The 21,704-nt window shown below is 41.2% G+C and overlaps 1 protein-coding gene across 3 annotated transcripts; it reads left to right on the top strand.

The window, feature by feature from the left end:
* Window positions 1-631: 631 nt before the first annotated feature.
* cntn1b (contactin 1b) lies at window positions 632-13,231 on the top strand. 3 transcript variants are annotated; one of them, XM_085769165.1, is made up of 24 exons: window positions 632-823; window positions 4,553-4,640; window positions 4,754-4,789; window positions 4,907-5,033; window positions 5,167-5,348; window positions 5,457-5,552; window positions 5,716-5,928; window positions 6,019-6,118; window positions 6,290-6,474; window positions 6,806-6,930; window positions 7,074-7,191; window positions 7,291-7,441; window positions 7,574-7,701; window positions 7,831-8,000; window positions 8,129-8,252; window positions 8,453-8,620; window positions 8,744-8,893; window positions 8,978-9,048; window positions 10,219-10,471; window positions 10,605-10,726; window positions 11,457-11,646; window positions 11,765-11,886; window positions 11,981-12,137; window positions 12,223-13,231. In XM_085769165.1, exons 2-24 carry the CDS (start codon window positions 4,577-4,579, stop codon window positions 12,297-12,299), a joined length of 3,129 nt encoding a protein of 1,042 aa, XP_085625291.1. In that variant the 5' UTR covers window positions 632-823; window positions 4,553-4,576; the 3' UTR covers window positions 12,300-13,231. The 3 variants fall into 3 exon arrangements, with proteins under 3 accessions (XP_085625291.1, XP_085625292.1, XP_085625293.1); XM_085769166.1 differs by having other exon boundaries at window positions 751-834; window positions 4,565-4,640; XM_085769167.1 differs by lacking the exon at window positions 632-823 and adding an exon at window positions 3,767-3,835 and having other exon boundaries at window positions 4,565-4,640.
* Window positions 13,232-21,704: the final 8,473 nt, after the last annotated feature.

The following is a 21,704-nucleotide window of genomic DNA, read 5'->3' as shown; positions in this document are numbered from 1 at the left end:
TGTGGCTCCACCTAGTGTGCTAAAGATCTGTAAAATAAGCCACAGATAAACCTACAGAAGTTAATCCTTGAAAGATTAACACACATCTGGTGTGTTGGCATATTCACTGTGGATCTTCTCATCTACTGGGGGAACTTTACTGCAGATTTATCTTTCATTTCATAAGGACATTCATCTTAAATATAGGCCTGCTGAGATGTAGATTAAAAAGACTGAAGTACCACGCTAAAAGAAGGCACGGCAAGTTTATTTGTACAGTTTGTCTCAAAGGAGGAGTGCAAAACATAAGAATAACAGTAAAATGAGAATTACAGGGGAAAAAAACATTCAAAAAATTCCCAATGCAGGCTGTTTATTCTTCAACCACCCTTTTGAAAACCCTCCTATTAAGGACACAGTGTCCACAGGGCCTATACACCTCATGATATCACGGAGAACAAACTGCAGTCTGCCATTAAAAATGGATCTGAAGGTCATTTATGATGCACAGCACATGGTGGGGAGTGACATGTAGACTTTGCTGTGCTCAAAAGGAATGGTGCTATGTAGACTGTATCTGCCCTGTCTAGGATGCGCAGACGCATGATGCTGGCATCTCTGCAGTCTGCACCTCCTCCTCCCTCATGGACCAATCACAGCCGCATCCTCGCTGCCACCTCGGCCTGCCGCTCACCCACTCTCCACCAATAGAAAAGTTGAGCTGAACGGGACGCTCCGGCGGGTGGTGGAGGAGGAGGAGGAGGAGGTGGTTGTGGGCTGTGGGACGATGCGGTTCGGGTCCAGGTGTGCCATGCGGACAGTGAACTGATTATTTCCCCCCATTCTGCCTCAAAGGTAAGAGCGACAACACACACGCGTGGGTTACCGAACTGACTCCGGTGCATGGACTTATAGCGAGGATGTGCTGCTGAGCTCCTGTTGTGGTGCAGGAATGGACCGGCACTGACTGGAGTACCGCAATGCAGAGCAGTGAAGGAACCGGTGCCGCTCGCTCAGTCGTCACAGGGCTGAAGTGATGTAAGGGGCTGCGCAGTTACTTTTAGGGATGCGACAAAAGTGAGCAGTGGGATTAAAGAAGGGTTTTAGCTTGTCACTGTGCAGTTTTACCCATGAACAGTTACATGATGGAGCAAAAGTGTCTGTGGGTGCAGGGTGGAGAGGTATGGTGAAGGTGTCAGTCATACTGTCTGCGTCAAGGGTGCAGTGAGCTGCCAGATGCACCATGCCAAAGGACTAACTGCTCTGCATTGATGAGGGGGCACTCCTTCATTAGATTACTCCAACTGCCTGACTGATGAGATTGTACTAAAGTGTTAGAATTAACAGAATATCCAGAATATTTACATCTAAGGCAAAGTTCAATAACATTTTATGACACAAATCCACACAAATCAACTATGTCATTAATTTTAAGTGGCAAATTTTTGCTGCTAATATAGCGATCTGCAAAAGTTGTATTGTATAGGGCAATAAGACTACATAACAAACATGGATAATGTCCTCCATCTATGTGCAGCCCCCCCTCCATCCTGAACATTAGGCCTGCTTTTGCTTAGGTGTTGCTCAGTGTTGCGATCCAGGAAAAGACATCTACAATCATTATATTTCACAAGACCATATCAAATGTAGTCCATATAAATCAATCCGACACTAAACCTGAGCAAAAAGATAAATGAATAAACACAAGAACATCGTTGGGGATACTCAGTCACAGAATTCAAACATGGCTTTCTCTGCAGCTCACAAAGCCAAATAGCAAACACACAGTCACTAAGACACAGGGCTTAATACATGTCCTGACCTAAATTTCACTGGTCTGTCCAAAGAGGATCTGTGATGGGATTACTGCCAGGGGGAAACACAGGAAAAAAAAACACTCAGATGAATTGATCAGAATTAGTGAGGGAACAGATTGCTGCCACTGTCATCTGTAAAGCAATAGATATAGATAGATGCAGTTGAATTTGGCCTCATCCAGCTTTAGGATGTTGCAGATGCAAAAGACAACTCTGCTGTTGTTTTTCTATTTCAAAGTCAGTAGTTGAACTACAGCTGTGAATGCAGGATAGCTGCAGTCAGGCCAAGAATTTTGCGATTTGCCCATTTGTGTCACAAATATTATTATATATTAGGGCACATTGCACAAAGGCTGTTAAAAAAAACTTAACATTCTGATAATAAAGATGAAAATAATACAAATGACATGAAAATAATAAATGATATACTCTCTGGTATAAATAAAAGATGCAGCCCATTCTCATGTACCAATAAAGATAAAATTTTATCGTGTCAATTTACCAGCATATAAATAGCCCATGTCACTTGCTCACATTCAGCTGTTGAATGGAAAAGACTGTTGAAAGGAAAAAACATTCTTCTCAAGTATCAAACTAGCATGAAGCACAGTACAGTAGAGTTATTGTATGTATGTTTTTGTCATTTTCGTGGGCGTGACAGTGACCGTCGAGGACAGAAGCTTTTCTTTGCTTGACTGAGCTTCCACTGTTTAAGATGATGAGAGTGATAATGTTGCATACAGCGTGCGCATGCGCAGACACGTGTGGATGTAAACTTGTGCACAAAGTGTGAAGATTCAGCAGCTGCAAGTGAACAGGCAAATAACAGATTTATCCACTTGACGTCCACAGTATGTTTGAGATAGGATGTTGTTACAGGAGCAGGAGCTGGGTTCAGGAACATGTAGAAGTTGTGTGCATGTCGAGAGAGAGAGAGAGAGAGAGAGAGAGAGCAGTGATGTTGGAGCAGAGAGTCAGTTACAACTTAGCAGTGTTGCAGATGTGCAAAATCAGTCTGAGCTGCAAGGACTGCTGCTGCTGCAGTGACGCTTTTAAGGAACCTCTACATTTTGACAGTAGCATGGTCTTAAAGGCAGCGTGGCTGTAGGACAGACTTTTGTTTTCCTTGGGGCATCATGGGTAGAGGGAGGGGCGTGGCCGCTGTGGAATTCCTGATCCGGTTGAAGGTGAATGCCAGGATGCTGTTGTGAGATAAGTGTTGAGTCATCAGGAATGCACACAAGGATTCAGTGCTGCAGTGTGAGCAAGAGGATGTGCATGCCTCTGCTCTCTCTATTTCTGGGCAGACATGGCTGCTGAGGAACATAGGAGGGGCCTGGTTTCTTCTTCCTTTTCTTTCCTTCGTTATCACATCCATGGAAAATGTGGCTGCGCTTGTCAGATGTGATGTCAGCCACAACATTTTTTCTATTCAATTCAAATTTATACTAAATAATAACTAAAAACACTGTGGGCTCACATTGAGAAGTTTCTGGATTTCTAGTTAACTTTGCATGTTGTCTTCTTGCCTTGTTGATGTGTCCCTGCAATAGACTGATGACAAGTCCAAGGTGTACCCCTCCATAAGATAAGATAAGATAAGATAAGATAAGATAAGATAAGATAAGATAAGATAAGATAAGATAAGATAAGATACAGTACAATACGATTGTGGCCAGTGGATAAACTGCTAACTAAATTTGAGTCATGGGTATTTGTTGCATACTGAGCACTAGATGAGCATCCAGTGCAGCAGCTACACCAGTAACTCTAGTGGTAGGAAATCAGAAGGTGTATTGATGTATATGCAGAAATTCCAGTGAACCTGTTGGTGACCTGAGCTGTGTCCAAAGTCTCTACTATCTACTGTATAGCTCTATATAGTATGTACCAGATGTCAATTAATCGTAGTGTATTATTTATAAGAATATACTGTTACAATTTTATGTTAACAGGCAATGTAGGTCTATCAAACTGCAACTGTGCAAAGCTACTCCTAATGGGACTGGACTTGTTTTTCCACAGTGTGTTTTGCAGCTGTGAGCGGCTCCTCGATTTCCTGTGTTAATTGAATTTTTAGAGAATTGTGTCAATCAGCATCACGCCCCGAAATCGACTGTTTTAGCACTTTGAGTGTAGTTCCTCTTGTCCTTTTCACAGTTTGACTGCACTGTTGTGTGGATCTGGGACATGGAGCTAATGTTGTGTGTGGATACATCTGATCGCTACAAAGTATTTAACTCAGTAGAACACGCCCCCCCCTCAACCAAAATGTGGGGTTATAGGGTAAATTTTGGTTTCATTCTCTCACTGCCTCTGCCTTTGACAGTGAGAGCTCAAACACCGCCGCTGCTCTTTGCTTCCACTTCCTCCTGCAAAAGTGATGTGTAAGCATGTGTGACGGCACAGCAGGCGCTGTCGAGGTGCCGCAGAGCTGCCTCGTGTTTTGTCAGCAGAGCAGACAGACCGGAGTGCACACACATGCGGTAAAGACTTAATATGTTGCTGCCGGTGCGTGGATGTGCACCACAGGCTGCTCACACGATTCTGTTCTGCTGAGTCACTCACATACTGAATCATTTATAGACAGAATATTCCAGCTAGTTCTGTATGCACTGTTTCCATATATCTATATAAGGATCACATCTATTTGTTAATAATTTACCTTTGACACAACCAGGAAATCTCATGTTAAACAAAACTGTCTCTGTTCTGTCTCCACTTTTTCTTTCTGTCCCCCTGTCCTTGCCTGACACATGTGGCTGCAGTAAATCCATCTGATGACCAACATGGCTTCCACTGCTTTACTGCTCCTGGCCCTCGCCTCTTCCATCTCCCTCACAGGTAAAACACACAGTGATGCCTGAAAATAAAACACCTGTCCTGCTCCCTCAAAGTGAAATATGTGTGAACTGATATATTTTTCTTTTCTTTTCTGTTTTTTTCCTCCTGTGCAGTGGCAGTCCTGTTTAATGAGCCCAGAATTTTTGGAGGTGAGTTTGTTGGTCTGAAATTTGAAAAAGAGGGAATGCTGCACAGAATGTATCACACATTTAAGGGATTTTTTTTTTTATTAGCAAATCAGCTAATTGTTATGTTAAATTTGTCAGATGATGCGACTGGATATGGTCCCATCTTTGAGGAGGAACCTGTGGATGTGGTTTACACTGAGGGCTCACCTGATGAGAGAATCTCCATGAACTGCAGGGCACGGGCCAACCCACCGGCTACATACAGGTTACACACCTATTACTCAACAGTCAATAGTAATACTGTGATTTATTTGATATTGCATTGCCAGAAATGTATCAGGTGGTATAACAAGGCACGTTTTGACAAGATGCGTCTTATTATGTTGTGTCACTGCAAGGTGGCGTCGCGACAACTGGGAGATCAAGCTGATGGAGCAGCCGGATGAGCACTACAGCCTGGTGGGGGGGAACCTGGTTATCACCAACCCCAGACAGAAGAAGCACGCAGGGACGTACATCTGTGTGGCCAGGAACATCTACGGCACTGTCATCAGCAAGGAGGCCAGGGTCAAGTTTGGATGTAAGTATAAAACTTGCTGGATGCACAATACAAACTCTGTCAGAGCTCTTCTTACATATTGTTGTTGCTGTTCCTTCTTGATTTTAATGATCCTGATCTGCTGTGTAGTTCTGGAGGAGTTTTCTGATGAGGAGAGAGATCCTGTGTACGTCAAAGAAGGACAGGGAGCTGTTCTGCTGTGCGCACCTCCAAAAGCCTGGCCAGGTGTGTGTACAGGCGTCACCTGTCATCATCAGATTTGAAGTGCCTAGAAATTAAAGAGGAATAATATTTGAAAAAAAATGAACGATTAATCACTTTTCAGTACAAACATACATGATCTTTGGAGTGCAGACACATGATATTAGTTTCCCTCTTCCCTTTTCAGAGGCAGTAAGCTACCGCTGGATCTACAATGAGTTCCCAGTTTTCCTGTACACGGATCGCCGGAGATTTGTTTCCCAGAGGACGGGGAACCTTTACATCTCTAAGGTGGAGGCTCAGGATGCAGGAAACTACTCCTGTTACGTTTCCAGTCCCATCATCGGGAAGAGCGTCTTCTCCAAGTTCATCCCCCTCATTCCTTTACCCCCTGACGAGGGTGGGTAGATAGTAACTATACTGTAGATCAACAAGAAAGAAGTCTTGGGGTCTTCATTTTGAATGTAATTTACTCTCATTTTTGTGACAGGTGAGGAAAGGAAATACCCAGCAGACATCAGGGTGAAGTTTCCAGACACTACTGCCATGCTGGCCTCTAATATTACATTAGAGTGCTTTGCTCTGGGAAAGTAAGTTTTTACCAATTCAGTCTTTAAAATTTGATGAATCACAAATATGTTAAATGTATGCCTTCACATTGAGTAGGTGCTAATTCATGTGACGATAAGTGTTATTATGTGCATTTGTATCTTTTAATGCCAGTTTTTCATTACAACAAACCAACTTTTGTGTCTTTTCAGTCCCATCCCTCACATTGTCTGGAGGAAAGTGGACGCCACAGACCTCCCACCCACTCACGAGATCAGTGAATCAGGAGCCGTGCTTCATCTGTTCAACGTGCAGTATGAAGATGTAGGCGGGTACGAGTGTGAAGCTATCAACACTAAAGGGAAGGACTGGCACAAGGCCTGGCTCTATGTGGAGTGTAAGTAAAGTTATTGGAATGTACTTCACCAACATTTGACTGACGAGCATAGCCTACTATTCAAAAGCAACTACAGAGACCCAGAGGGATATTATGTCTTACTATAAAGTGAGAGTCAGTTTCCCTTATTTTAAGTTAATCACATAATCATCATCAATATCAATCAAATCATCAATTGCACATATTCTGCTGTTTTGAACTGAATTACAATTTGAATTGCTCTATTTTATGATTTTTAAACTGTAAAGTGTCTTTGAGCATTTGTAAAAGCGCTTATAAATAAAATGTATTATTATTATAAAAATGTATTAATTTATTATTCTTTTTCCAGCTGCCCCAGAGTGGGCTGAAACCATCAACAATACTCAGGTTGACATCGGCTCAGAGCACACCATGCGCTGTGTGGCGTCAGGGAAACCCTTCCCTTTCATCCGCTGGTACAAAGATGGATATATGGTGAAAACTCTTAACATAGTGTCACCTACAATAATACTTAACTGCTACTCAGCTTGGCTGTTGTCATGTTGATAGTTTTTTTTGTAAAGATTATTTTCAAGTAAACATGTTCGTCTGTAATTTTTTTTATTGCCTATCTGCAGTATGGTAAAGGTGAGCTGAAGTTTTCCAGTCTGACCTTTGATGACTCGGGGATGTACCAGTGCATTGCTGAGAATTTCTGGGGCATCAAATATGCCAACGCTGAGCTGCGAGTCATTGGTGAGTGCCGACTAAAAAAAACTTTACTTTGCATATCCTTAAAACTATAATATGGTTCAAAATGGTTATCAAAAATAAAATGACATAATCTCCCTCCAGCCTGTGCTCCTACATTTGAGTTCAACCCTGTGAAGAGGCAGCTTCTTGGAGCTAGAGATGCACGTGTGGTGATTGAGTGTAAACCCAGAGCTGCTCCTAGACCTCGATTCACCTGGACCAAGGGCAAAGAGGTGCTCTACAACAATACACGGTAAGCACAAGTCAGAAGAACAAAGACTGGACACAATGACAAGGCAACAACCAGGCTTAAAACAGTTCAGCAGTGGATAACCCTCTGTTGACAGGCAGCTTACCTTTGTATTGGTTAATTGTTTGTTTGTAGCATTTCCATCCTGTTTGATGGGAGTCTGGAGATCCTTAACGCCACCAAAAATGATGAGGGCACCTACACCTGTTTTGCTGAGAATGACCGAGGGAAGTCCAACAGCTCTGGTTATCTCACCATTACAGGTAAATGTGATAGTGATTTCACTCCCAGGTTTATTTATTTATGTTGCATATCAATATCACTCAATAATGGTTGGTCAGTTTGGATGAGCACAGTATGAGTGATGATGTCTCTTTTTTTGACTTACCCAGAGGCAACTAGCCTCACAGTGGCCCCTGAGGACAGTGAGGTTCAGGTTGGTGATGAGATTATTCTGAGCTGCTCCGCGTCATACGACCCCATGTTGGACATCACCTTCGTCTGGGCCATAGACTTCAGAGTTATTGACTTTGACACTGAATGGGAACATTATGAACGTATGGTAGGACAGTGATTCATCCAAGCTTTATTTGACATCTCACAGTTATCTCAGAATTGGTCATTTGCCATCTTATGAACAATTTTCCTTCTTCTGTTTTCTCTTGCCATCTTTTGCTTTGGGGTTTACAGAATGAAGACGGCACTGGTGATCTTAGAATAAAGAACGCCCAAATTTGGCACGAGGGTCGCTACACCTGCACAGCACAGACTGTGGTGGACAGTGATCTAGCCTATGCTGACCTGAAGGTTGTAGGTCAGTACTGTACTAACATGGCATGCCTCAGAAGACTAGACCTAAAAATAAAGCCTTATTTGTACAATTTTTTCAGGCGCTTGATTTGAATTCTTAGCCAGAGAAAAGGAATTTATAAAAAACAATGCAAGTGATGAGTACTAGTTATTAAAGCTGCTGCTGTCGATATCCTTCCTTTATTTCCCTCCCCCCTAATCCAGGTGTACCAGGGCCCCCTGGTGTGCTCCGGGTGGAGGAGATTGGAGACACATGGGTGAAGCTATTGTGGAGTAGGGCAGCGGATCATAACAGCCCCATTCTCTACTACACCGTTCAAACCAGGCACTACTGGGCTCTGTATGAAGACGACTGGAAGAACGCCAGCACCTGTGAGTACCGCTTTCTAACAGCAGGGGGCCAACTTACTCCACAGTTGTGTTACAACAAGCAGGTATTGTAATTGAATGTTTAGCACATGATCTGACTCGGAGTGCCCTTTGTGTCTCTCTCAGCTCCAACCACTATTGACAGCAGTATGGAGAAGGCAGAGGTGACGGACCTGTACCCATGGATGGAGTATCAGTTCAGGGTCATTGCCACCAATGAGTATGGGTCCGGAGAGGCCAGTATCCCCTCCCTTAAGATCAAAACCTGGGATGCTGGTAATAAGGGAATATTAATTTGACATATTTAGTCAGAACAATTGTAGATGTAAAACCCTGATTAATGACCATTTGTCTTTTCAGCTCCAGTCGTGGCGCCCACTGATGTGGCGGGTTACGGAGGCAGAAATGGGGAAATTGTCATCACATGGACAGTGAGTACTCTTAGATCATGGGAAATGTTTTTTTTATTTTTATTAGGAGCTGTTTTTGCTGACTTTCTTTTTTGTTTTCAAGTTTAGAATCTACACATACCAAGACAAAACAGAACAACAACACACAAACATACAAAGAGATAAGGAAGGGGGAGCGTGCAGGGGGCCTTGTTACAATTCTACATCTTTTTTTCTTTTTTTTGTGATGCCAAAACAAGACAAGTGGAAAAACAACAAAAACATACAAAGACAAAAAACAACTTATTAAAGGGGTTAGACAAGACAAGACAACAAAGCCAAGTGCTACAGTATACTGGTGCAAACAGTGCTGTTTGATGTTTGATGTTGTGGTGGAAGGTAGTCTGTGCGTGTGTATGTATGTGCATGTGCGCGTGTGTTCAAATTAATGGGGAAGAACTGGAACAATTAGAACTCGAGAAAGAGAAAGAGTATAGGCACAGAAAGACACATGTGAGATGGGAGAGAAAGAAAGAGAGAGAGAGAAAAAAAAGGAAAGACAGACCAGTTTTGCTTGGATGTATATGTATAAAGAAGAGAGAGTAGAGAGAAAGGTTAGTAAAGGGAAAAAGAGAGAAAAACAAACAAAAAAGCCTGCCCCTTACCAGTGGTAACAACAACACTTTCTTGTTGGCAAGAATAATGTGACATGAGTAGCAATAATAAAAATGGTAGTGAAAATGATTAATGAATAATCATGAGTGAATATAAGCAAATGCAATGCAAAGTGTGTTTGCTTTGCATTGCATTGTTTATGATTTCATAATTGTAATGGTTATGTTATTGTTATTGTTATTATAACTATAATCATCATTAATCACAATTCTACATCTATTCACATCACAGGCTGGGACAATTCATATCTACAGTAGTAACACCTCAAAAAGCATAGCATTTCATTTTACTTCCAACAGACCTTCACCAGTACATCTACACTACTTGGTGTGAACTCAAAAGTGTCCTAGCTATTATAGTCCATGGTCGCACATGTCCGCTTTCAGGATTCTGTAAGGTTATAGATGATTCTTCCATTGTAAGCAAATCCAAATAATCTTTGAATCAATTACATCATGGGACAACATTAAGATTCAGACTCTATCATGAAAACTAAATGAGCACAAGTATTTTTCTTTTTCTTTGTATTTCTCTTAGCCGGTGCAGCCATGGTATTTCTATGGAAAGAAGTTTGGTTACATTGTTGCATTCAAGCCTCACGATGCGTATGACTGGTGGTACGAGACCATCTCAGACCCAGAGACGAGGCGTTATGTTCACAGAGAACCCTACTTCATTCCCACTGAGGAGGATTTCCAGGTGCGGGAGTTTCAGGTGAAGGTCAAGTCATTTAATGTGAAAGGAGATGGACCATACAGCCTAACCAAGGTCATCTACTATCCACGAGATGGTGAGGATTTCGTTTTCTATTGGTTTCAAAACAAAAGAAAATTCACCACAGACTGCAAATTCCAGGATGCAACACTAATTAGAGTAAATAACAAACTTTTTTCTTTTCTCATCCATTTCTGTGACCTCTCCAGTACCCACAGAGTCTCCGACAGATGTCTATGCCAGGCCGGTATCGTCGACTGAAGCTCTGGTGTGGTGGTTGCCAGTGGTTGACACTGGAACAGGCCTGCAGCAGTACATTGAGGGATATCAGGTATTCTTCATGTTCTTTACAACCATTAACTGATTATATAACATAATATATTATATAGGCTGCAGGTAGCAATCAAAAAAGTAAAACTGTTATTAAAAAAATCTGATTCCAATCGAAAGAAGAAGAGTTATCATAAACAACAGACTACTGTAAAAGGGTTAACCCAACCCTAAGGAATCTAAACTAAGAGCGAATTCTCACCTACAGTACTCACTACTGTATATCTGATATACAGTAGTGATATATACATCTTCTTTCTTCTATATCACTATAAGAACTATCCTACAATCTAACCCCTAACCCAGTAATTATTATAGCTATAGTAACATACACAAGTGATGTTCAAAAAGTAAAATATTAAGTTTAAATTAAAATTTAAATAAAGTTATTTACAATGTTGAGTATTTGCCTCAAATGGCTAGTATAGTGGCTAGCCTGGTTAGCAGTAACAATAGCATTAAAATACTAAATAAACCAATCATTAATCAGTATACGTACACAATCGGGGAGTGGCAGCTAGTGAAGATTTTGCCCTTTGCCCTTTTTTTGATATTCTTGTGAATTACAACCAAATTCTTGACACCAAGTCATCACAATTTTTATAAGCCAGTGTTAGCTACAGTAGTAAGCAAAGTTAAAAGTGTAATGAAAAGACCATGTCTTGAAAATTCCCCTCCTCACCCAGTGTAACAAACATTTATTTTCAAAAATACATTTTCTTGCTAACCAGGTCAAATACTGGAGGAAGTACGATGACCCGGAGCCAGGAGCCAATCGTATATTTGTTCCAGCCGACGTCAATCAGACCAGGCTGGAGAACATGCTGCCAGACTCACACTACCTCATTGAGGTCCGTGCCTTCAATGGAGCTGGTCTTGGGCCCCCTGGTGAACACTGTGAGATGTTCACAAAGAGACCACGTAAGACTCATTACCCATAATCCACTGGCCGTTAGCGCCTACTACGCAGAGAGCTTTCTATGTAATTATAATGACATACGGAAATAGATGTGGTCTTGATAAATCATTTTCCTTACAGCACCACCAGACCCTCCAAGGATGTGGCGCTATATCAGCTGGACAGGAAAGTGGCTGTATGTGTGGTGGGATCATATCCAGTACGACTGGTTTGGCAACGTTTCCTTCCCACTGTACTACAAGGTGGGTATGGGCAGGTGAATCTAAGATTTAATCACAGATGAACCTGGCAATAACAGCGATGCTGAAAATCTCCGATGTTTCTTTGTTTTATTAGGTCATGTTCAGAAAGACAGGATACATCTACGGGAAAGTCTACATCACTGGATGGCACTTCATGGACTTCCCCATGCCTCAGTGGGGTGACTATGAGCTGATGGTGCGCGGTCGTTATGAAGGAGGAGATGGACCAGTCAGGAAGATCAGTATTAAGGGTAAGACTAAAATGCTTAAATCATTGATTACAGATTTTTTATCCTCATGGGTTTTTTATATCTCACGATGTCCCTGTTTCTTCAGGTAAAGCATCTGTGATCACACCGACCCTAAGCCTGGTTACTCTGGCGCTGCTGGTGCTGTGCATCGTGGGATTGTAAATGTAAGCCTACCACAACTCACATGTATATAATTGACTCTGGGAAGCAAATACGTGGACCCAACAATGAGAGATCCAGTCTTCACCTTCAAACACTCTTTTCACTGATAGTCATTGGGTAAAATCTTAGATCATGCATCTGTCCTGCATTTGTTCTGCTATAACGCCACACTCGAAGCTGTCTTTAAAATTGATTATTGACTTGCACTTTTTATAGACCATTAACTGTATCAGAAGAACTTCAGTATACAGAACAATATGGAAGTTCTGCATCAGTAACATCTGTATATCACTCTAAATGTCCAGTGTTTTACTGTTTGGAGTTGAAATGAGTTGGACAAACAAACAGTAACAAGGTAGACTTTAATTCAGAGTGTTTTTTTGTTTTTTTTTAGACTATCAATGTCTCAGTCAAAACAATGCATAGTCTGTAAAGAATTCTATATTAGATTATAATCACCTCAATTGATTGGAACAAGCAAGTAAGATTTATTTATTTTTTTGCCTATTTCATTTTTTTTTTAATCCTTTGAGCACATGTATAATCACCAGGAGACTGATTTAGATTCAAAAAATAAAATTGGTTCTAGCATTTCAAAAACTTCTTTTTTTTAATTTATATATTTCTTTTTTACATTTTCAGTGCTGGGTAATGGTACAAAGGACAGTCGCTCAATGTGATCTTAATGTTTTATTTTCTACATACTCACTAAAGTCATGCACGCAGATATTTTGAGTTATGGCTACACCAGTGAAAGTCATATCACTTTGACAAGTTCCTTTGAGACCACTGATGATTTTTGACAGCAAAAATATATTATTAGGATGAGCTGTGAGGTCATGGTTGGACAGAAACTACTGTATATCATATATATCAATGTATTAGTTTTCTTTATTTCAGGCTGCAAAAGCATTAAACAGAGTATAACAGTACATTGCCTTCTTGATTTTTTGAGCCCAGCCTTTGATGTGTGATTTCAATCAGCAGATGGCAGTATATCCACATTCAGTTAACCATCTTCTCAGTTATCCATCCTCCAATCATAAAATGCCATACACTGCAAGACATCGTTTCTATATCTAAATAAATGTTTATCCCCTATTATCTATATTACCCTTTCAATAAAAGATCAATCAAGTACCCCAAGCTGTGCTGATTTATTGGAGAAATATATCTTTATTTGCATTTGTGACATTCGCATCAACCATGAGTTTTTTTTAAATATTAAATGCCATTGTTCAGTTGGTGTACTCTGTATTGAAACCAAGTGTAGAAAGTGTTCCCACATACATATTTTTTATTTGGGTTCAAAAAAGAGAGGAGGGTTTTGTATGTCTGTTTGTATCTGGGTGCCTTTGTTTTTGCTTTAAAGCTGTTTCCTTTGGTAAACAGAGCCACAGTCTGTGTGTGTGTGGCTTTTATCTTTCCTGTTTCCACCTCCATCATTAGTATTTCTCCAATTTTACCTCCTTCCCCTCAAACAAATTAAACCAACATGAAAAAATCCTGCTCCAGACTGAAATCAATGCTGCCATCATTTGCAAACAATCAGAGCAGATGCACAAAGGTGACTCTTCCAAGGCGGGAGAGTGGGTTTCTCTCCAGAGAAAGAAATTGAAGGGCCTGTTGTTGTGATGCATGGGTCCTCCTGCTTTTATTTACATGCTCTGTGGGGCTCTTCTGTGAACAATGAACAGCACAGCAGCTGCATGTGCCTTTACTGTAGTGTCTCTGTGGCTTTGACAGCTGTGGACCCTCCAGATCTCTTTTGTATGACACAAAATCTCATATTTTCTTCCAATTCTGCTAAGTCTTTGAATAGAGTCGATTGTCTAGATGAAGCTTGTAAAACAGACAGACTTAATAAACGTGTCTGGGAATTTCATCACATCTCAGGATGCATGTGCCAGTGACTGTGCCAATACATTTTACACACATAAACTTAGAAAAAGCAAAAATCTTCGCACATCCACTTCTCAGGCAGGTGCGTCGGAGGGCGACAATCAAGTCCAAATAAGAAAAAGAAGAGTAAAATTCTGCAAGTTGGCTTAGTGTGCGGGAACTCTTCTTTTTCTCACACACATAAACTTGATTGTGCCTGTCTGACTACACATTTGCCAAGGTGACTCCTGCAAATGTGTGTAAAATATGTCTCTTCATACACTGATAGTGCAAGGTGACATTTAGCAAGCAGAGACCTACTTGTTTTAAGTTTATATGTATGGGGGCGTTCAGTGTATCACCTTTCCGAAGCAACTTTCCCTGATGTTGCAGATGATGCCACCGTTAACATGCATCAAGAAATTGGATCAGTCACAAGTGACATCACTGGGTCTATGTCATCACTATTGTGTCATTCATTGAGGAAAATATTTCTTGTCAAAACATATTAGCATACCGGCAGCAACTTCTATTGCATTACATTGTGATGATGCAAAAAGCATCCAGTGGGTCTTTCCCCTTTTTAAATACAGATTTATTCCGGCTGATGTGACTTCGGCTGGCTATGTCTAGCCTGAAAATGACTGGTTGCTTCTCCCGCTCCTGTTAAGTGCAGAAAGGTCAGAGTTTGTAAATTCTTGCTTATGGCTAAATTTTGTTTCTTGCTTTCAGCTTTTAAAAACCTGCTGTTTCTGAGAGACGGCAAATATACTAATCCCAAGTGTCAGATACAGTAGATTAACTCTCCCATGATGCAGTGGAATGCACCTGATTATTTACGTATTAGATATTCCCTTTGCTGCTTTCTATTTGATCAGAAGAAGCTCTCTGGCTGTCAGGTTGGACCTGTGATGGTGGGAGCACATAAATAGATTTAATAATAGAGCTGCTGGGGCCCTTAGTACTCAAAGCAAGTTCAGCCTGTGTGATTTCCTGCCTCTCACATGCACTCATTGCATTTTTATCAAATCCTCTCCACCCTTTTAGCCCCATTTCCATTCTCTGAATTATCCCCATCATTCCCCATATACCAGTGGCAGTATATCTGCACAACAGCACACAATAAATTTAAATAGAGAACACATTTTCTATAATTTAACAGCAGTGTTGTGGCACGAAGGGGGTTTCTATGATTACTAAAAGCATGAGGTATGGGAGACCTCAAAATAAAGTCTGTGTAGCCAGCACAGAGCCAAACCAGGACATATGCAAAGCAGCCTGCATTAGCCTTCACACTGGCCCATAAATCACATACAGTACATTTGGCAGGGACCCTCCTGGTTTGCAAGCTAGTTAGCCCCAGACTAGAGAAGCCACTCCTGCTGGTGCCACAGTGCAGAGCCTATACTGAGCATCATCAGATGGCTCCCGGGGTTTGGAAAGAGCCACACTAAATCTCTCAGACCAATTTGGCGTGGCAGAACTAGCCCATATTAGCACCGCCGCTAACCTGGTTAGCAGCCTGTAAGGCCACAGTTGGAGGCCGCTCCTGCTGTTCGATTGGTTGAAATAGGCTGCGGTGTCAGATCAGGAAGGAATTGCCTCTTCTATGGATGGTTTATGACCCTGTTTAGAAGAATCAGTCTTTCACATGGCCCTCTTTCTGGTGGTGGCACTACATCAGGCTGATGGTTGATGTAGACGCTCTCTCACCATTAGTGAACAAAAAGAATGTGCACCTTGAGGCCGAAGGAAACAATTTTAGCTGTATTGTGTGGCTTTTGAGGTGGGATTGATTGCTTACCGTGCATTGTATAGTCTCACAGAAAGGCTTTTCCCCTCCATTGGCTAAATTGGGGAAACTTCATTGTGGAAAATATTCCCTAGATACCCAGTAATTGACAGCGCTGTCTAAATTCAGAAACAACAACAGACAGGTTGTATTGTTGTGTGACTTCGTTTTGTGCAGCTCATCAGCCCCCTGCCAGATTTGTGCTCACTCTGCACCAGGACCCCCTAGTCTGCCTTGGCAATCACACCAAATCCTCTCTCTTCCTGTGTGTCTTGTGCTGGCAGACCTGATGCTTGCTGACGCGGATGCCAGAAAAACAGTTTGCAATCCTCTTTGAGTCCAATTAAAGATTAACAGCACTACATTCAGAGAGCCAAGAACCTTTCTTGCTGTAAATACCCTTTTCAGCTTTTGTTTAAGAGATGTTCACCCACGAGACGCTAACAGAAGGGGGGCGGGCACAAACGGACATGTTTGCTGGACGAGCCAGGCCAGTCCACAGAAAACGCGCAATTAAGTGTCATTGTTTGACAACTGTAGTTGCTCTGGTAAAGAGAGGGGACAAGGTCGAGTTGTGCTTCTGGGTCACAGTTCTTTCAAGGTTTAGATGAATTACTTCACTGAAGGTAAACAAGGGCATCGATGGAGTCAAACTGAGAGTTTTACTCCATCCATTTGGTGGATTGAGAAAAAGAGCCACATGCATTCACATTTTTGACCCTGCGGTCAATAAATGTTTTATTCTGACCTTGCTCAGTGGTGGGCAGTTTATGCTGAAACTAGTGGCGTGAATTGAACCAAACTTGGTGAAAGGGGGCCTCGAAACGCACCTAACAACATATCAAAATTTCCAGACAGGTCGCTCAAACTGGATACCAGCTAACTTTACCAGCTACCAACTGATTTAATGAGAATTAGAAACAGATTTACTGATTCAATAGTGTACATTGATCTTGAAAGTCTCTGAAGGTGAATTATGCTCAGATTTATATATTAAAAAAACATGAAGGTTACAATTATGTATTTTTCTCAATGTTGCCCTTGTTTCGAGGTGTACAGTAGATAGGAGAGTTGGGCTCCCTTAGCCATTAGTGTGGCACACTGTCAGCTGTCACAGGAGGCCATGCAGTGAAGGATGGATGTCTGGCTGATGAAAGAGGAATGTGATACCTATGCTGTCAGTAAGTAACAGCTAGAGGGATGGAAGTATAGAAAAGAAGGAAACAATCTGGTAGCGGAAAAAAAACTGAAGACAGAGAGGACGAGAGGGAGAGAATATAGACTTTGAAAGACTCCATAAAATAATGTGGAATCACTCAATACCCAAGGCAAAAATCATCACCTCCATCACTTCTCACGTCTCCAGAATGGCAGGATTTATCATGCATTACCTGTTCATAGGGAAGTTTTCTCCATCAGGGAGATGACATAAAAGTAGAATTCAAGTTCACGTTCAGAAGCAGCTCCATAATAGCATGAAATAAGCATGAAACTAGGTATACACTGTATCCCGTTCAAACTCTCCTTTTATCCCAAAAGATGTCTGTCTGGCAGTCATGACAGAAATCTCAACTTGACGTCCTTTTTTTCCTTATTTAAACATTCATTCTCATCTGAATCTCAAGTGGGAATAGATTCAGAACAAGATGGGATCTTTGTGTAGGTCTGCATATTTTGTTTAAAAGCATCAGCCTTGTCCTTTGTCTCAGTTTTAAAGGAAATACTTTTGGGGGACTGGCCCCATTTTTCAGAGAGCTATATGAAATCCTTTTAGTGCAGGATCAGACAACTGGTGTCAGCAAAGCAAGCAGATTGCGTCAGGTGTCGCAAAGCACAAACAGACTCAGGTGATTGTGAAATAGAACAACAGATCCGGTCTGTTGAGTGTTGTTTTGTGTTACACTCATCTGTACACAGTGGACACTGTCCATCCGAACAAGAAATCTTTATCCTTTATCAGTCATAAAATTTTATTTCTACAGAAAACACACAACACAGCAGTAAACATGTCATCCTATAAATGATGCTTTCTCTGTGTGGGCATAATAGAAACAAACATGCTACATTTCAGTTACGGTCCTGCTTCTTTGTCTATGTGACATTGACAGCAAATAGCAAATACTGTTTAAATTCAGTATTTAAGAGTTGGATTGCTTCATTTCTTATGCAAAATCCTATTGTAATACTACATGCCCCCCATTAGGTTAACACTATGTAGGATTTGCGGTATAGTGCTTTGGTTGAGAAGAGCAACTGTCTGCTATGTCTTTCGCAGAGAAGCATGGTAGCCTATGTGAATTTGTTGCCGGTGCCACCGCAGAATTAGAGTCTCAAGCTGTGTCTCCAGGCCATGGTTCAGTATACTGGACTTGGTTTTGGATACCTATTAGAAAATATACTGGATGCTTGATATGTGTCACATTACTGTAATGCAAAAACCCCACCCACACTGCCAACGTGGCTAAACAAAGAAATACAGAATCATTGTGATCAAGCTCCAAACACAAACACTGATGTTACACTGGATGCATTTGCACCTTGACAGCTTCTTTTGTTATACACTGACTGCCACCCAGAGGCTTTCAAGCTCCACACCCCTAGTGAACAGCCGCTCAGCATGGCTGGTATTATTTTTCACCTTGTGAGTCTGTGTGTGTGTGTGTGTGTGTGTGTGTGTGTGTGTGGTATCATTGCAAAACAGAAAGAAACTACCGCAGAGGCAAGATGCTGTTACGAAACTTCACAGGTGACTAGTTCACATCAAAATGAAGGCAGAGCGTTGTGACTTGTGTGAATTGAAAGACACACTCTAATATTTGACACTGAATTCTTCAGTGTCTGAGATTTGCAGTCTTAAAGTCGAGGCTGAGCTGCTTGTGTGATGTTACTGGAGTAGTTTTCCCATACTTGAAAAAGCCCTTCTATAGCCACATGAGTAGCACCCATTGTGACAACAGCGTTAAAACAATGGCCACTTTTAAGTTACTTAAATTTAGACCAAATGTACTCTCACAAAGCCTCAATGTCACACTTCTTCCAAGTCGGCTACTGGAGAAATTGGTTTGGTTTGGTTTGTTTATTTAGCACAATTAAGTAATTGCTGAAGATTGTACTGTACTAGTGTAGGCCACACATGCCGGTAAATGCAAGAGGTGAAAGTGTCACATGTAGTAAAGTGTTAACCTGTTATCGCCTTAATTGAGACAGATGAATTTTTAATGACTGGTCTTAGCCCAAAGCAAAAGAGGCATCAAATTATGCTAAGTAAGTGAAAAATGCTAATGGCCTGGCTATGGCTCTGGGTTTCTGCTGCTAAAAGAAAAAAGACAAACTTTGCAGTTTTTAAATGTCCGTTCCCCCTGGTTAAATCTGGTGAAAGGGGTCATGTGCAATTCCAAGGATGCTGGTGTAGTTCAGTGTTAAACCAAGATATGCAAGCCTTACAAATATGACATGTTCATTACAAATCTGTTCGTATGCGTGTTGTTTAGCTTGTGGCTTGTTACTGCCGCAGAAGCATTTAGTAATTACCGGCTCTTCATTTCTTCGTGATCCATTATAATATTCGCAATCACCAAACATCTGTTTTCATCCACAGTTCAGCAGTGTTTTTATCTCAGAGCCTCAGCTCCGACTGCTCTCCTGAGGTGCCGTTTTAACTCTGTTGTGACACCTGGAGGGAATGTGGAAGATATCAAAGTGGAGACATTTCACTGTCGCTGGCACCAGTTGCACACACATACACACACACAAAAAAACAAAACAAAGCTCTACAAGCTCAGTACACAAATTAGTTTGCACATATGTGCATGGAGAAAAATGTCCATGTGCATATACAGTCACAGACATGGGCACATATACACACACACACACTCACACACAAACACACACAAATAGACTGCCATCTGTCAGTTGTAGAAGCCTCGGGGGAGTTACAGTAGGCTGCAGACTGTGCCACAGTTGGGTGCTAAAATGAACAGCATAGCAGATGTTTGGGTTGCTTTTTAGTCAATTCCGATACCAACCTCCATAAGAGGACTGCCAGTCTCGCTCCACACGAGGATGCTTACTGTGATCCTGTCATGTAATAATGTCACTTATTTAATGACAGCCACGCCAAATGGTTGGAGCAACATCTGTGCTCTGTTTATGGTTGTCTTTGTGAAGGACGAGCCGCGCAAGCTGAAGAAAGTTAAGTCAAGACCTACAGAGAAGAATCCAGCAGGGCTGTCTGCCATGACAAATGTCATTTCCGTCTGGAAATGGTGAAGCTAAAGGTTATTAGATGAAAGTCAGAGGAGAAGAGAAGCAGAGGAAGCTAACTCAGATCAAATATAAGCCAAAAAATAAATAGCCTAAACAAATACTTAAAGCTGCCAATACAGTATTTAAATACTTAGAGTCAGGTTTTATAAGGAAACATCTTAGCATCATACTACACAATGAAAAACCAAAAAGATTAGTTCTGGTCCACCTTCATGAAAATTGCATAGTTTCACCACAGATTCTCACCATCCACTTTACAAATAGTAATTCCATCCACTGCCGTGATGTAAATTTCAGCAACTTAAAATCATTTTGTTTAAAATAGTTTAAAAATGATTGTACCCTTATAACTGCTGCAATATTACAAAACACTTTGCCAGATGTCCATTGTTATAGATGGTGTAAGGCAATTTTGACAGCAGTGACCCAGGATGACATCACCAGCACATACCCCTTGGACAATTGACACTACATCTTGTCAATTCTTGGTAGAAGTGATTCCACAGCCTTACATTAGTCACTGACGGATGACGCACCAAAGCCCCCCTCGCCATTGTTCCTGAACATTACACAAATTAGCTGAATCTCTAAGCTCGCTCCCTGCTGAAGTCACCAGAGCTCCTCTGTGAGAGTAGATTAGTTGCTAATATCTGTTTGAAGGAATAAGCCTTTAATAAGCCTTTTCTTTTAGGGGTGATACACAGTGCTACTTTTGGATCGTTCTGTTTGGATAAAAGATGGTATAAAGCTTGAAGTCATCAAAGAGTGGGGTTTCTTTGCTTTTTTAGATCTGGAATTTAGCTGTCACTCTGATGCAGACCGAAGAAGTGTGTTCAAAAGTAGGGATTTAATGTGTTTCTCAAGGACACTTCACAAGGACACATTGTTATTTAGCATTATTTGCAAATTACCCAGCAAAAATGTAGATATTGAGGCACCATGATTGGACCAAAAGTAATTAAAAACGGATGTGTTTGTGTGTGTAGCACTAAACTCTTCAGTTTTTGTCAGTGTTTTAGCATCTTTCAACCCATTGTTTTGGGTTTATGACCCTCATCTTTACTGTTCAGTACTGACTCTCTCCATTAGAAAGAAAAAGTCTAATCTAATCTACATGGCAAACACACAGTAGAGGAATTAAACAGTTCTACCACATTCACTTGTACCCACCTTTGTGATTACCTGCAGTGTCTTTCACCTGTTTCTCATTGTCTCTCCATACCCTCCACGTATCTTCCCCTTGTTGCCAGTTTGTCTTTGTACCATTTTTCAGCCCTTTGTTGTCTGTGTATTTGACCAATTTTTGTGATTCTTTTTTTATACTCATGCATTTGCCTTATATTTCCATACATGTGCCTGATATTTTCAGTAAAAATCTTTGAACCTGATTTTAAAGCTTTCCAAAACTAAGTTTGTCTATATCGTAACAGACTCAATGTTTAACGGTCTGGAGTTTCCATTTCATT

This window comes from Trachurus japonicus, chromosome 23, assembly GCF_045865225.1.
Source record: "Trachurus japonicus isolate A0001 chromosome 23, Traja_1.0".
Lineage (NCBI taxonomy): Eukaryota > Metazoa > Chordata > Actinopteri > Carangiformes > Carangidae > Trachurus > Trachurus japonicus.
Note: the sequence above shows the minus strand (reverse complement) of the source record. Positions and strands in the feature narration are given on the sequence as shown.

Bases quoted from the DNA above. Each gene is read 5' to 3' on its own strand.
- cntn1b (XM_085769165.1), top strand. From the start codon at position 4,577: ATGACCAACATGGCTTCCACTGCTTTACTGCTCCTGGCCCTCGCCTCT. The intron at 5,034-5,166 runs GTTACACACCTA...TGTCACTGCAAG, and splicing joins AACCCACCGGCTACATACAG to GTGGCGTCGCGACAACTGGG. The intron at 10,472-10,604 runs GTGAGGATTTCG...TGACCTCTCCAG, and splicing joins CATCTACTATCCACGAGATG to TACCCACAGAGTCTCCGACA.